Below are 18,016 nucleotides of genomic sequence, written 5' to 3'. Positions count from 1 at the left end.
CCTGGAAAAACGGGCGCATCGCACCGCGTGCGTGTCGCGACCGCGTCGCTTCCATTATGAGAGTGCATACTGCGCGCCTACATAGGAAATAACGAACTTGAGCACGCAAAAGACACGATATGTGAACGGCCCCTTAAACAGTTCAGTAGTGCAGAGTTTACAGGTTACTCTTCATTTTGAAGGCTCAAAGTAAAGTACTCCCACTTCCTGCTGAATGCTGCAGAGACGCTGTTCGGGAAGCACGTGACATAAAACGAGGCCAGCTATTGGCTATTCGCTACTTCACCTGCTGTACTGGCTGAGTAAAACCTCCGGTGGCTCATTACTGCCACACTTTGGTCACCGCAGATTTGAAATATGCATGAAATGAGCCGCTTATGGCAAATAAAATTTATTTAGCGACGAATCGATTACTAAATTAGTTGACAACTATTTTAATAATCGATTTTAATCGATTTTAATCGATTAAATCGATTCGTTGTTTCAGCTCTAGTTTATTCAAAATTAAGCACGGGCCAGACAGAAAGGTGGTGAGAGTCCAGCACTATTCCCTCCAGATCGCCTAAATTATGAACTCAGCACTACATCCTCAAGGGCATTTAAAAATCTCCTCCAAAAAGTCTGAGGCAACGCCCTATACATTAGATGTGCAAAAACACACAGATTATCTCTATCTAAACAGCAGACAAAAAATGTGGGTGGGTAGTCAGTATAAAAAAATAAAACATTTGAAGAAAGTTTCAAATGATTTTGTTCATATTAGATTTGTCAAATTCAAAACTTTGAAAGAACTTTGATATAGCGTGATATACTGTAAATTGACATGACTCAACTGATATCGCTGATATCATTGTGATGAGGCATCCCCAGTTTTTTAAAGGGGGGTGAAATTCTATTTCATGCATACAACATCAGCATCAGTGAATGTTTGCACCATTTTTAACAGTGGTGTACGAGTCCCTCAATTTTCCTTAGTGTGAAAAGACTAAATACATATAAGAATAAATACAGTCACTGCTGGAACCTTTTTCTCAGTTATAGTTTTTTTATTATTATTTTTACTTTTTTTTCTGACATACTTGTGTAATATATTTCACTTGGATGTTACAAGTTGCACTGAGGAAATACAGCTGGATAAAATAGAAACTGTGTCTGTCTTCATTTCAGGCTGCAAGGCAACAGGATGTGATTATTTTAAAGGGGGATGCTTCTTTTTTATAGCCACTGTAGCTACACTATGTATGCATAACATAGGTAGAGCCGCTGCTTTTTTCAATATGAGAGCACAATTATCTGCTTGCAAAGAATCTAATATCAATTACTGAAAAACTCCATGCAGTTGCAGTTAACTAGCAGAGAGCAATTAGAGTAATTCCCCCGCCCCGGGTGTGACCCAGGATGACCTTTCTCTCATTACACCACGACCCAACACGAGTGGGGGAAGAGTAAGTGTGCAAATCAAACTACCAGTCTTAGACTACATTCTGAGAAAAGAAAGAAACTAACAGAATGTAGACATGGCATTGGAGACAAAAGATTTTGACTTCCGACTAATGTTATGGTAGAGAGAGATCATTTTCATTCCCACCGCTATGTGCTCTGTTGGTCTCCATTCCCAAAACAAAGCCTTAAATCAAGCTCACTGTGTGCCCTCTGACTTATCACATGACCTGAAGATGTGACACTAAGCAGTAAGGCTAGACTTAATATATCTTAGAGTAATTTTTGTAATTTGTTCAGAAATTGCTTATTTTTACTGTTTTCTGTTAATGTTTTGTGAGTGACCATTATTTCAAACAAAGAGTCCCTGTTACCATATTTAATGCAAGAGCAGTTAAATGCTGTAAAAATCAAATGTTATTTTATAAAGTCAAAAAGAGTGCTGAATCAATTAATTGAAATTGACATGTATTTATGTGACTGTGTGTAAAATAGTAGAGATAATCAGTCTGGTGATCAAAAAAATAAACATAAAAAACTATCCAGTGGCAATTATATAGCCAAGGTGTGCGTAGAAGGTTGCATATTGATTTTATACAAGTTTATTTAACAATAAGTTAATAATAACTTACATTTTGAACAATATGTTGATCACAAAAATGTCTGTTTGCTCCATTTAACCATATTGTGAAAACGGTTCCAAACAAAACCACAGTAGATCCAGTAGATTCAAATAATTCATTTAACACACAGTTGTGTTTGTTGAATTGTTTGAATTAAAGATTCAATGACATATTCATAAAGAATCAAAATATGCATTCGTCCAATCAACTTGACCAGCAACCTAGAAAAAATCTTGCTACCTACTTGCACCGACACATATTTAAGCTACACTATTTAACTATTTGAAAACCCTCCAGCCATTTAAGTTTTTTAACCTCTTAACCAGATCCCCTATTATGGGACTCACAGCTGAAAGTTCCCTATCTAAATTAAAATTGTAACAGTTCTTTACTTCAGTGTGTTACAAACATAATTTTGGTGTCTTTGAAAATAAAACCCTTTGGGCTTTACTTTTTATTAACCAGATTTCATAATGCTCAAAAATATTAAAAGTTATAGAGACAGCCTTGAATTTTTTTATTTTTTATTACATGAAATCAGTTCTGGAGCAATCTAGAAAAGTAATGTGTTAAAAGTCACATGCCTCATAAGTTTATATTTCAAATCTGAAGAAGATATCATGAAAAATTTGATTCCTGCAACCATTTTTCTTAGACTGTCTAAAAAATATTTACCCTACAAACTATTTTAATCATTAAACATAGCACTGTACAGTTTTTCAATTATAAAGCTATAGACAGAAACTTAGACATCATATAAAATATTTATTTGACCTCTAGAAAGATACAATAAGAATTATTTGAGTAAGCAAAAATAAGAAAAAAAAAAGGTTTAACTATGTATGCCAATTACAAAACATCCTGAGATTGCTAGAATTTCAGCTTTTACAATGAGTTTTGGTCATTTAGTCAATTATTAAGTGCTGATGTGCTGATGGCCAGTTACAGAGATGGTAATCATATAAATGCGCCATAAAGTCAATAATCACTCTCTATTCATATAGATTCTGTGTACATTGATAGCTGCGATTACACAGTAATAGCGAGCTTATTTGGGCTGATTTTTACTTAAACAGATGGTAATCATTCAGATACAGGCACATTCAACATAAAACACACTCACACATGTATGAAAAATTTTGAAAAATGAAACAAACAAAGAAAAAGGCGATCGATATATGTTCCGCCTCCATCAGCTGACAGGTGCGTCAGAGCGCGTCACGAGTTAGCGCCAAATTCAAATAAACTATCTTTTGCCTATCTTTCACTTTTTCTTTGTGGATTGTCTCATTCTGTTTGTGACACTGTGCGCTTCAAAACCATGCAATTTTTTACTACTAAGACGCAGTTTCCGACCGTGAGTTATTCCATAACGGACACAAACAGTTCTGTCGCTGAAGAAATAAAACTTAAACAAAGGAATTATGATCCATATTACAATGTTATTGCTTAGATGGACTAAACGTGCTTCATGAGATGTCGTTCAGTGGACCCTTACCTTTCTAACTAAACTGGGATTTTCAGCTGTGGATGTGTTTATGACTCGTTATTACGATGGATCTGGTTTGTACTGCATTTTCATTCTTCCTGTTTTTATGTGTACTGCTTACAAAAATTTGGCAAATACATTCTTAATAAGCTTTCCATTGAAAACAGCGATCTGTCCTCGATGCTTGAGGCTTAGATCTTTATAATGATACATAGTTTGTAAAGATTAAAGTTGTCCCATTTCATTTAATTTACTCATAAACATTGACACGTGCAAACAAAGAGAGTTATGTACACTACCGTACAAGTGCAGGTTAACAGGTTTTAACTGCTAGAGGTCTAAAATTTACATAGTACCGTATTTTTTGGACTATAAGTCACACCTGAGTATAAGTTGCATCAGTCCAAAAATACGTCATGGAAAAAAACATATATAAGTCGCACTGGACTATAAGTCGCATTCATTTAGAATCAAGAACCAAGAGAAAACATTACCGTTTCCAGCCGCGAGAGGGCACTATATCTTCGGTGTAGACTACAGGAGCACTGAGCAGCATAGAGCGCCCTCTATGGAGACGGTAATGTTTTCTATTGGTTCATTTCTCTTGGTTCATGTCAAATTAATTCACGCAGGACCAGCCAAACTATGAAAAAAAGTGTGACTTATAGTCTGGAAAATACGGTATATAAAATATTTTAGTTTAATATATAAAAAAAATAAGAATTAAATATAAATCCAATAACCTTAATCGTTTATGCAATTATAATTGCACCGATTGCATCCATACTACCTCTGAACTGCATTTAAACAATTCTAAAACACCCCTGCAGTGCAAAAATGAATTCTGTGAATATTAGTTTCATTTGATTGGTTCCAGCCCTATAGCATTTTATTATTCTAATTGAATGTATTGATTAAATCCCCAGGAATACGATTTAATAAGGCATCTTAACAAGAGAGTTAATTTATGTCATTGTTGGAAACTAATTAGAGCAAAGATGTGAATAATATATGATGAATATGAAAAGCTTTGAGAGTCAGCTGTCTATGAAAGGCCTGAACTAGCCAAGGTACCAACAAAAAAAACACACACACTCAAAATATAGTTAATTATCATTATTGACTTAATCCCTGAAAATACAGAGATATATTTTTGTCAATATCACATCCCCTTATATCAGGTATATACAAGATCAACTGATGACATGTGTGACATGATCCTTTGTTTCCAAACTGGCCACACTATGTTCCATAGTAAGTGCCCTACTGTAATCTAATTTTTTTTGCCTATTCTTTACGATTATCATATACATTTGGCTGAAGAACAGGATGGCTATGCTGATCCAACCATCACTAAACCATTCATACTGCCACTATCTAATCTTTAACCCAATTCATGCTGTTCTGGTCTTTTTCACAATAGGACAACAAGGAGAAGAAAAATAGATATAAACGTTGAAGACAATGATAAGGATGATGACATGCTACTGTTCAACAACTAGGATTGGGCGATGTCTTGAAATTTGGCATCAGAAGATGTCTACAGTGAAACATTGCGATGGGGCTATCCTTCAAAATATTCTTGTTTAAAGGGGTGGTGAAATGCTATTTCATGCATACTGAGTTTTTTACACTGTTAAAGAGTTGGATTCCCATGCTAAACATGGACAAAGTTTCAAAAATTAAGTTGTACGTTTGAAGGAGTATTTCTGAGAGCGCGCGCTCCCGTATAGCAGAGACATTCACTGATCAGAGCGAGAGACCGAAATGTCACAAAAGGAGTGTGTTTTTGGTTGCCAGGGCAAGACAACCCTGCACAGATTACCAAAAAAAAAACAGCATTAAGGGACCAGTGGATGGAGTTTATTTTTACAGAGCATCAACGGAGTTGTGCAAGTGTTTTTGTTTGTTCCCTGCATTTCGAAGATGCTTGTTTTACAAACAAGGCCCAGTTTGACGACGGATTTGCGTATCGTTTATTTCTTAAGGATAATGCAGTCCCAAAGAAAAAGGGTCACGATCGTGTGTTGGAACCGCAGGCGGTGAGTAAAACTGCTTCAAATATCTCTGTGTTGTTAACTTAGCTATCGGCGCGTAAGCACATCAAGTAAACAACATACGATGTTGTCATCAAACTGCACTTTCCACATGTACACCTAAAGTGGAACTTAGTCATTTTCCAAAACCGCTAAGCAAATATATACAGTTTCAGTACATACCACATAGAGACGTCATTGCTGCTGCTGCTCTTGTTAAATTTCAGCCTCTGGATCTGATTCTGGATCATATATATACGCTGTATCTGACTGTTAGCCATGGTTTGTTTTGGATGATGTTTTTTTTTCATCAAGGTAATGTCACAGCTTCCAAACGCTCTCAACGCAAAAGCTTACTCGCGCTCGTGATTCTTTAGCTCCGCCCACACGTCACGCCTCCAGGCGCTCGTGTTTTTCCGGGAAAAAACGGTACAGACTATCTTTCTCTTATAAATATAATTAAACTCAAGACTTTTTGGAGTTATGAAGATTAACAGGATATTGAGTGAAAACGAGCATTTCACCCCCTTTAACCATAACCCGAGCAACCCTTTCAATTTAGGACAGACTCAATTATTATTATTATTATTTTTTTTTGCTTTTAGTCCGACCGACTTGCCGGTTGTACATTTGCGTTAAGACCGACCAATTTTTTTTTTTTACTCTTCAAACAACTAATACAAAAGCAATAAAATAATATTAATTATATTTTAGTAAGTATTGTAAATATATAAATTGCCTAGGCCTACATACAAATGAAGGCTACATTCTGTCTTAAAAAAAAAACCCGGTGGCGTCATCTATGTTTACACGGATGTCGCACTATGGCCTGTGTGTTCGCTTCGCCTCAGACTCTCAGTCAGAGTCAACTGTTCACGCTTTGTAATGATGGCTGTGGCTGCAGTAAACAAAATGTTCAACGTCATATGGGTTCGGGCACAATAATACATCTAAAAAATTCATTTAAACAGCTCGACACCGCTTTAATTTGGCACGAAGTTTTGGAAAAACTGTGCCCTGATCTTTTCCCATCCCTTCTCCCGTCTAGTCTAAAACCTCGACCGTGTCGACTGTCACTATGTTCGAAAATCTATTCAGTCCCTCCAGAAAAACACAGACTTTTTTTGTGATTGTTGCGGGCAAAAATCCTTGATTTCGCGGCACGTTTTCTTAAAATGCGATGGAATATGTGGGATATTTTTGCAATTTTATGCAATGAAATTGCGTGAACTTGCAAAAACTGCAGTTTGATGAAAAAGAGAAAAAAGGTGATTCCCCCAACACCTTTTTCTCACTAGGCTACTACCTTAATGTAAAGAGTGATTTCTTATTACTTCCTATGATAAGCGAGCATACTAAATCACAGAATATTTAAGTTGCAATCTCTTACTGCAATGTAAATTATTTTACATACTACTAATATAATTACAACCGTAAGTTTTTGGTACCGTTCTGTAACAAAAAAGTGCAATCTTACAACTGTAAAGTTGCATCAACTTCTGAATGAAACTACAACAGTGTTTAGTAGCCTAGTGAGAAGGGGGTGTTGGGAGAATCACCTTTTTTTCTCTATTTCATCAAACTGCAGTTTTCGCAAGTTCTCGCAATATAATTTGGCTCTACTGTCATGTAACAAACAACTGGCAGGGAAACTGCTTCGCGCATTCTTTTGCGCTGATTTTTGTTGGCAAATAAGAATGATTTGCACGCTTCAAGTTTCACCCTGGTTTCACCACGGGGTTTGCAGATGATGTTCAGTTCAAATTTTTCAACTTTCTGCTAATATATGAGTTTTTGCAACGAATTTATGAAAATCATGATTATGAAATCATGCTAACCTCACATATTTTGCTTTCTGAAATCGTCAATTTATGCGGCAAAATAGCGGCGTATTTGAAAAAATGCGACCCCGCATAAATATGCGGCCTTTGCCTGATTATGCATTAAATCATGCGATCGCATAATCGCGTTTTTCTGGAGGGACTGTCTATTGCATAAAGTTTCGAAAACGAGAATAGGAAATAGATTTTAACTCTCGGAGCACGTCCAGTTTTTCTTTTTTTCTTTTTTTTGGGACACGCGTTACACAGCAGCTGCAGCTTCGGACACACACGCATAACAGCAAATAATACTTCTGCACAGTGTTTCTCTTTTTACAACAGAAATGTGAATTCTGCCGGTATTCAGACAATCTCATGCATACAGATACAGATTCGGGCTAGAATCGCCTACGTATGCGATGTTTTGTTGTTGTTGACATTTCTAATCTTAAACACAGACATTTTGAAGCCTGCAGTAAATGTTTTGCATTGTTATGGCAGTCCACTCTGCTTATTGTTTTTTGAGAATGTTGCACTCCTGTTTGTCATTGTGCACATAACTTCACGCCAATAAATCATCAGAAATATTGGTCTTTACCAATATATTGAATCTTAACATTCGTCCTGCCTGTTGTCCGTGGATTTACCTATATTTGGTGTTATTTGCTGTATAAAACTTATTTAGACATTATAATCAGTGATGCTGTCTACACTGTAAAACCCGACAAGTAAACTTAACTCAAACCATTTGAGTAAACAGAATGCCTTGATTTAAACCCTGTAAGTTTAAAACGTTGCATTCAAGTAATTAAGTGATTAACTAAGTGCTGATTGAGAATTAGTGATGAACAGCTGCTGTTAACAAACAGAATCACTGAAGAAAAGAGAAACACAAGAACTACTACAACTGACTTCAGAGACAGACTTAGATGAAATCAACTGAAATAAAATACATGAAATCTCTCAAGATCTGATTAAACAACCCCACAAACAGCATCACCAGCTCCACTTATTAATAACCAGACTGACTTTATTTCTGTCAGACGTCTACAGAAGATCTTATTGAGAATGAACTAAGGTTTAGATGTTGATTTATTGTTTCATTTGAAGTAACCATGTTAGAGATCAGTGTTTGCTTTAGTTGGGCTCTTGACCCTTGATTTCTGTCTTAGTCTTTTCTCTGGCTGTTATAACCGTGTGTTTCTAAAACACATTTGTTGTAACTCAATAGACCAGAAGAAATGCCATCAAGTGTTAACCTGTACCTAGGTGTAGGTTGTTATACTTTATATTGGTGATGATAATCATCAATTATTGAACTGCTGGGAGTCTAATCTCTGATGCAATATGTGTTGTGTAATTTGATTATAGTAAATGATTCTAAGAGCCAGTGGTTCTGTAATAATCGGTTAATACAAAGACTTTCCAAACAGTGTGGTCTTCTATGGTGTCAATTTGTCACACACAGACATCAATAATCAGAATATGAACCTCAACAATGGTGAACATAAAAAAAAAAAAAAAAATGCTGCAGAGCATGCTGGGAGCCATGGATGAGTTTTGTACTACAATAGTACCCAGCATGCATTGCAGCATGTTTTTTTGTCACCATTGTTGAGGTTCATATTCTGATTATTGATGTCTGTGTTTGACCAGTTACTGGCATAGAAGACAAATGTGTACAAAATGTTTATGAAGTCATTTTTATATTAACTGATTGTCACAGAATCACTGGCTCTTAGTGTCACTTTTATTAGGTCCACTTCTACTAATTACATAACATCTACTTCATCAGAGATTAGATTCCGTACAGATCAGTAATTGTGAATAATAATGAATAATTATCATCACCTATATAAAGTAAAACAACCTACACCTAGTTACAGGTTAACACCTGATGGCTTCTCTTCTGGGCTTTTGAGTTACAACAAATATGTTTTAGAAACACATGGTTATAACAGCCAGAGAAAAGACTAAGACAGAAATCAAGGGTCAAGAGCCCAACTAAAGCAGACACTGATCTCTAACATGGTTACTTCAAATGAAACAATAAATCAACATCTAAACCTTAGTTCATTCTCAATAAGATCTTCTGTAGACGTCTGACAGAAATAAAGTCAGTCTGGTTATTAATAAGTGGAGCTGGTGATGCTGTTTGTGGGGTTGTTTAATCAGATCTTGAGAGATTTCATGTATTTTATTTCAGTTGATTTCATCTAAGGCTGTGTCTGAAGTCAGTTGTAGTAGTTCTTGTGTTTCTCTTTTCTTCAGTGATTCTGTTTGTTAACAGCAGCTGTTCATCACTAATGCTCAATTATCACTCAGTTAATCACTTAATTACTTAATTGCAATGTATATCTTCTTTTAATGAACTCAACTGAATTAAGTTCAGAGTACTCATAACTGTTAGTTTTTTCAACTTAAATGGTTTAAGGCAATCAGTTTCCTCAAAAGGTTTGAGTTAACATAACTTGTCAGGTTTGAGTGAGGCTGTGTCTGAATCAGCTGTTGTTCCTTTCTCTCTTTTCTTCAGTAATTCTGTTTGTTAACAGCAGGTGTTCATCACTAAAGCTCAATTAATCACTTAATTACTTAATTGCAATGTATATCTTCTTTCAGTGAACTCAACTGAATTAAGTTCAGAGTACTCATAACTGTTAGTTTTTTCAACTTAAATGGTTTAAGGCAATTGGTTTCCTCAAACAGTTTGAGTTAACATAACTTAAGGATATCTGTTTACTCAAACCGTTTGAGTTAAGTTTACTTGTCGGGTATTACAGTCAAGGCAATTGGTTTACTCAAACGATTTGAGTTAAGTTAACTTGTCGGGTTTTACAGTGTACACTCAGGGCCGGCGCAAGCTCAAATGCCGCTCTAGGCAGAGCACAATCGTGCAGCCCCCACCTCACATTCACAATTAGGGATCCTTAAGATGCATGTAAAAAACTTTTTTTTATCTATGAAATTACACTAAAATAAAAACGTGCAAGCATGTTTTCAGAGTTTTTTTTTCATTCTGCAAAAAGGTGAAAAGGGACACAATGCAACAGCTGCGTATAATTTCAGTTTTATGCTAATAGATAGTGTACAGAATAAAACTAAACATATGCACACAACTCTTTAGCTCACAAAACTGGAGGTTTAGATTTTTTATTGACTGATACACACATTCACACACCTACATTTCAGAAGCGTGCGCGTCGGGCTTTCGCAGCGGCAAACGCTTTGATTGCGTCCTCGAGTTTAACTTCGGAGATAATTTTTTATCAGTTTAATCTTTGAGAAACTGCGTTTTCTCCAGATCTCACAGTGACAGGGAGAGTGAGAAGCACTCTCAATGCTGCAAAACATTTGGAAAATAGTTTTTCATCCCTTTTTCACAGATGAATTTAAGCACATCAAACAAACAAATAAATTAATAATTATCTCTCTCTCTCCTTCTCTCTCCCTCTCTCGCGCCTTCTCTCTCTCTTGCCGCCCTGGCTGAGCTGCCGCCCTAGGCGGCTGCCTAGTTCGCCTATAGGCACGCGCCGGCCCTGTCGAGATGGGTATAAACGGAGGTCGGAGCCAGCTCCAAATGGGCGGGTCAGCTCCAAATGGGTGGGACTTCAGCTCCAAGTGGGCTGTACAAACCTCCAGAGTCTTTTGATTGATTTATTTAATGTCATGGGGTTAATGCACGCTGCAAATCCCCACCCACCAAAAAAAAAAAAAAAAAAAAACGACGTCACCTTCCCAAGGCTTTTCAGCGTCAAGAAAGAGGAATTTGAAGGGGTAAGTTTAGAGTTGTACAATGTATTACAAGTTGTGAAAAAGTGCAGTATATTGGCAGTTGATGTTTTAGTATTGACGTAGTTAAATCATGATTACAAGCTCACTGCATTCAAGTTTGAAAATGGGAGGACATTCATGTGCAATTTTTACCTTCAAAACTCACATTTACGATTATTCAGAGAGCACGTTAAAACAGCATTAGCAGCACAGATAAATTACATCTTTATTGTGTCTGTTACCCTTTTGTGCTAAATATTTCTGCAATACATATTTAGGATTTACGCTGCAGATTATGGACACTGAAGACCATAAGCGGGTATTGTGACTAACGTTACGTAAAATATGTAGGCCTATGTATTATAACTGCACTGATATTTAAGCGATCAATAACTATTAATAGATTTAGTACAGTGTTCCATAAGAATGAGTCTTAGTTACAACACCTAACTGATAATCCTTGACTTTAACAAAGCTGGTCATTGTTTCAAAACCTGCTGTTATATTTTTAAAATGTTATCTATTTTTACGTGTAACGTTAATCCAAATAATGTAATGCAATTGAAACATTTGGTTTAATTACCAAATTAATTTTTCAATTTAATAATCATAACAGTGGATATATGAAGATAACGGCCGTGTCCACTACCATGCATTACATATCAACAGTAGCCTATAATTTTGTCATTGTAGGAAACACCAACAAACAAAAACATTATGTGTAAACTTTGTGTTACAGAAAGTTCAAGTCTGGGTGGCCAGAAGTAAAATTTCAATGACCTGGTTACCGCCTCTCTCTGCAAACCCAAAGGAATTGAACAATTTTTTTGTTCTTTCCACCTTTTTCTTGTTCTTTCTATGAATCAAGATGTGTAATTTATTGTGTCTGAAGAATTTTGACTAATGTTTGTGTGTGGGTGGGTCTTTGTGTAGAGATGTTCCGATACCCTTTTTCTCTTCCCGATACCGATTCCGATACCTGGGCTCAGGGTATCGGCCGATACCGAGTACTGATCCGATACCTGGGTGTGTATCTGTATATACAGCTGTATATACTACTAGCCCTGTGTAAATTGCTAGAATTTTTTTATGGTGTGCTTCAGACAGATCCCTCAATAAAACATGAACAAATACATGGTGAACTACTGTATTTATTACAGTATTTTTATTATCTAACATGAATTTGACAGTATTATTTATTTTCTTATGCAAAAAAGAACTTCAAATGCAGCCAAAAATCTAACACCGCAAACTAAAAAAGGTATTTAAGTTTTACAATATAACTGTATAAAAAAACTGCAACAAAAAAGATCTATTAATCAGATAATCTCTTTACAACAAAACAAGTAAAAAACAAGCAACCATCTAGGCATAATTATTATTATTATAGAGACGTATTATTATTACTGTAGGCTACAACAGTAGCTTTATATATTGTCAATTTACTCATGTAAACCAAACATTTATTTTAATGGGCTGCCATGAAGATCTTTGAGTGTCTGTGTTTATGATATGACAGTATTCTCAAATGAAACGGTAAATTCTCATGAAGTGACGGTTTATGCGTTCGTGTCCTCATGACACACAGCAGAGACTACAAAACAGCGAGCTCTCGCGCATCTGTGCCAGTCACCCACAGAGATGTAGATTTTGCGGGAGTAATATTTAAATAGTATTTTGCAGTTTAATATTCACAGACACTAGTATATATTCGGCTACTGTCTGGAGCCCTGCGCTTTGACTGAAGCGACTGAACGCAGCTGCCGGTACTGAATATACTCGAGAGTCTGTAACTACCGGTACTACAGAGACATACTGCTAACCACTGATCTATAATATAGTAGCGGCTTCACTGTGTTTTGGCAGTTTAGAATGTGATGAGTGATCCAGTCATATATAGATAAGGGCTGCTAACGCGTTTTCATTTCTTCTTCGCTGCTCTAAACAGGGGTTGCTTGTGGCAACACAGCACAACTTCCTGTGTTTTCAATGCATTTTGAGCAGCGAAGAAGAACCGTGCAGCGGTTAGGCAAAGCTTGCGGTCATAACTAGGTCTTTTTTAAGAAAATGGTATCGGATCGGTATATGGGTTCATGTACTCGCCGATGCCGATGCCAGAATTTGTTGTGGTATCGGAGATATTTCCGATACTAGTATCGGAATCGGAACAACTCTATCTTTGTGTGGATAAATTATGTTCATACTTTAAAGGTGGACATTTGCAACAGCGCTTGTCCCTAAAATTGCTCCAGGGGTATGGTCAGAGACTGTCCTAAAAGACAAATGATGGAATGTAAATGACATTACATTCTGTGGACGTCTCACATAAATGTGCATTGTACTTTAGTTAATGTTAACTTGTCAACAGTGAATTATTTTAGGATGTCATTGGACTGAATGTTGACTGAGTGACTAATGACACTTCATTCCAGTAAACATATAATCCATAGCCTTGGAGTGAAAGCAGCAGCAAAGTGTTCCAATGCTGATAAAAATCAAGCAGGTTAAAACCTCAGGTTCCTTAAATATCTATTCTACCAGACAGTATGGGGTTGGACAGATTTTGTTATGGTTTTGAAGTCTGATGCTCACCAGCCCTTCATTTATTTGTTCAGAAATGCAGTAGAAACAGTCATATTGTAAATTGTAATAATATTTTACAATAACTTTTCTATTTGAGGCAGCAGCGGATCTACTCCAATCATCATTAACGGGACCCCAGTGGAGAGAGTGAGCAGCTTCAAGTACCTTCAAATGCCCTGCAAAGAGTAGCTGAACGCATCTCCAGAACATCTCTCCCCTCTCTGCAAGACATCCACACCAGAAGATGTAAATCTAGGGCTGTTTAGATCCTTAAAGACCCCACCAACCCATCTGCTACAGTCAGGCAGACGCTTCTGCAGTCTGATGACAAAAACAGAGAGGCTCAGGAGGAGTTTCTTCCCTCATGCTATCAGACTACTAAACATGGACATTAAACACACTGAACTTTATAGACTGATTGTTTAGAGCTACCCAATAACTCTCTGCACACTGCGCTTTTTTGACACAACCTAACTAGGCATTTCATCCTCACTGCACATTGTTTACATCTCTGCACATCATCTGTGTAGCAGTTTCTGTGTAGCATCTCTACAAATCATCTGTGTAGAAGTTTAATACAGTATATTGTGTATATTTCATTATTTGTATTTAATTATCTCCCAAAAAAAAAAACTTTTTATTTTTTTCCTGTTGTTTCATTATTTGTATTTAAATTTTCTCTTATTTTTTGCACAGTCTAAAGAGTATGCCAGACCTACATTTCACTGCTTTTTGCATGTCATATAACAAATAAAACTTGAATTTTTAATGGTGTGGAGTGTTACCTGTGATTGATTTGGTGATAAAAAGGAGATGGAGAAAAGAATGGTACTAAATTGGGCTTTAGTACCATTAATATTTTCCTCTTAAAGTCTTGGAATGTTTTTTTTTTTTTATTATTATTAATTCTTGAATTACTATTTAGATTTTTTTTTTTTTTTTTTTTATTAAATGTTTATTTGTAAAATGTACTTCCACGTGTGGCCTTTTGTAATGCTGTTTCACCTAGGGCCAAGGGGGTTGTAACAATCTAAACAATATAATTCTCCCTCAGATTTCAAACTTGCATTAAAAAAACATTAACATACAGTAAACATTTAATTGCTCTAAATTACTCATTCATTTTCTTGAAACTGATGTAATTATGAAATTAATATAATTTAATATACTTGAATGTTTGCAGTTGTCACAAAATTAAATAACAACCTCTTGTTAATAAAATGTAAACTAGCTACAATGAAAAACAATAAATCTGTTTTTCATTAGTATCACTACTTTATGCCATCCTCATTCGCGCGCACCCGGGCAATGACGCAATTTGAAATTTCCGCTTAAACTCCGCACATTTGTAAAGTCCCGCCCACTCGCGGCAAAAGCTCCTCCCACTTGGAGGTCTCCGTGAAGTCCAGCCCACTTGCGGCAAAAGCTCCTCCCACTTGGAGGTCTCCGGGCTGCAGCGATACCTACTTGGCCCTGTCTACACTGGATGCGGCGCAGTGTGACACTACAAATCCCTGACAGTAAACTGCTGCTGCATTTTGTTTATGACGTGCTGACACAAAATTCAAATGATTTTCAACTGTTGCTTTGTTGTGTCTAATGTAGAAAGTCTTTAGCTGATACGGCGTGGCGCCACACAACTGCTGCGTCCGGTGTAGACACGGTGTAAGGAGAGATGACTGAGGACGATGGCGAATGATTTGCAGATCCTCAGTATCACTGACAAACATATAATCTTGCCGGCGCAATATTGTGATTTCTATCAGCCATCAGCGATGGACGATTGCATCATCTATCGGCCCAACCCTAACATCTACTGCACGCATATCAACACCCATTCATCTACAGACACACAATAATGACAGCCTGTGCATTCTGGACAACTGTGGATAAGTTTTCTTTGCCTTTTCATGAAATACACAGAAATTGTCATTTTTATTTGCTCTTGAAGAAGCGGCAATAACAGCAAAGGTTGAAGGCTAAAGAAATAGATTTAGCTTCAGAAGCAGCTCAGCATTGTATGTTTATAGGTCTGGAGTCCAGGCTATAGGTCACTGGGAGCTCATTCAATAAAACTCAAACTACAAATTCTAGATAAGATTTTTACACAAGATCAATGAGACCAGTCCAGACCAGGTCGTTTGGGATGAGTTGAAAACAAGTGTGTTTGATTCAGTACACATGCAAAATGGTTGGGTACCACTGATCTACTAAGTTTTCAGTTTCTATTCTATTCCTTCAAGAGCACAGTATAACACACACACACACACACAACAAACAAACAGAAACTGCACTGATTTCTTCTGCAAAACAATCTCTTACTTCGCTGACTTCATCTGATAGCTTGTGACTGTGACATCTTTCTTATTAGTACAATGAAAAAATATTATGGACAGAGCAACACAGTGTGCCACCAGTGTCACCTGTAGTCAAATTTCTCATAAATATTGCAAATATTATTTTAAACCTATACAGTAGAGTTGATCATTCATTCTCAATTCCTACATGGCATCAAAGTGGCTATAATTCATTATCTATGCATGTGTTTTGTAGCTGATTCAAGTGTAACCTTAAAACAGCAATATTACAAATAAAGGCCACACTAGTTTAGAATGTTGACATTTAAGGCTGACACTGCAACACAATCACATTCTATCAGCAGGTGCTTTTTAGGACTATGTTGAAGAGGGCACAAATGCAGTATTATACCATGTTAACATTTGTATTTAACCTACAGCATGAATCACCATAATGAAATCACTCTATGATGACACATCTTATAGTAGGCTAACAATTAATTATGCATAATTACATACAATTAACCCTATAGTAAGTACATATAGTTCATTAATATTACTCAGTACCTAAATGTATATGTACACTGTAACCAGGACACCTTAAAATAAAGTGTAACCAAAACAAGTAATGCAATACAAAATTATTATGGCTGATTACTTCAGAGTTGAAATTTTGTAAATGGCAATTACATGCTCCTAATAGTTATAGAAATGCATTACTGAAAGAGGCTAGAATTATCACAAATCAATAATAGGCTACTGTAGTCGTCTCATCAAACCATGTCACTGTATCCAATCAACAAAGCACATCCTCTATTTATCAGCAGTGCTTCCCAACCTCGGTCCTGAAACTCCCAGAGCACTGCACACTTCAGATGACATCTTAATCAAACGCACATCAACTCATTAACTCCGAGATTTGAAGTGTGTGTGTCATAAGAAGTCCAAAGTGTGCTGGATTGAGGAGGAAGACCAGAGCTGGAACCACTGCGATACGTTCCTCTGAGACAAGTCACTAAGCTTGCAAAGCTCATTTCATACGAAAACGAGACGTTTATTTTTATTTTTGGAAAAAAGTTTCAAAATTCCAAGTAAGACACAATCCGCTAACAGAAGCCCAATCATTCACAGACACCAACCTAGCATTTACAACTTAAATCGTTCGCCGCAGAATTGCCTCGCATATGACCACAGCATGAGAAATACAATGCTCGACTGAATAGATCTTTTTCCCTTTATTGTGGATCACACTGCTGTTCTCTTTACACAGCTGCAGTGTGTCCAGTGAACAGTGTCAGAGTAACCCGCGCGCGCTCCGTCACTGTCCGCTCGTCTCACCGGTACAGTAGCGCTCCTCACTGCGTTAGACCCGGTGTGCCGAATCTCTGCTGCGTTTCCCGGCTTCAGGAGGCTTCTCGTAAATCTCCGGGTCGATTCCGCTGCCATTTCTTCATCGGTACATCCGGAGCTTCAATCTGCAGTATGTGCTACGAATCCATGAAGTGGTTAATCGCGCCGAAACCGAAAGATTCAACGCATCTTTTATCTCTCTGTCTGTTCCGCTCAGCAGCTTCACCTCGGCGCGGTGGGCAGGGCTCGGTTTACTCAGCTATCATACAGATGATTTTCAAATCATTTCCAGGCATTAGTATCGATGAAACAACAATGCCAAGTCTGACAGGGTCGAGCAAAGGATTATAACATGTGAGATGTTGCAGACAGACTGTGATCAGTCTCAGTTTGACTGCTTCCAGCAGATGCCCAGTGTGTTTCATCCAGGTCAAGAGGTCATGTATATACATCTTTGAACGAGAATTCTATTAGAGAAGTAATATAACACTAGATACAACATTATAAAAACTATGTTTTTAATGATTGATTCTTCACGTTGTCAGTTGATGTAAATATGTTGGTAAACATATTTACAGATTTGCATGCATAATGCCCTAATTTCTTT

The 18,016-nt window shown here is 36.9% G+C and overlaps 1 protein-coding gene across 1 annotated transcript in view; it reads right to left on the bottom strand.

The window, feature by feature from the left end:
* Positions 1 to 17,539, bottom strand: part of LOC128028689 (dedicator of cytokinesis protein 10) — a 109,479-nt gene extending 91,940 nt beyond the window's left edge. The window contains exon 1 of the mRNA XM_052615975.1: positions 17,398 to 17,539. Within this exon, the coding sequence (XP_052471935.1) occupies positions 17,398 to 17,505 (108 nt within the window). The 5' untranslated portion in view covers positions 17,506 to 17,539. The remainder of the gene's footprint in view (positions 1 to 17,397) is intronic.
* Positions 17,540 to 18,016: the final 477 nt, after the last annotated feature.

This window comes from Carassius gibelio, chromosome A15 (genome assembly GCF_023724105.1).
Source record: "Carassius gibelio isolate Cgi1373 ecotype wild population from Czech Republic chromosome A15, carGib1.2-hapl.c, whole genome shotgun sequence".
Lineage (NCBI taxonomy): Eukaryota > Metazoa > Chordata > Actinopteri > Cypriniformes > Cyprinidae > Carassius > Carassius gibelio.
The sequence above is the reverse complement of the archived record's forward strand: the minus strand, read 5'-3'. Positions and strand labels throughout refer to the sequence as shown.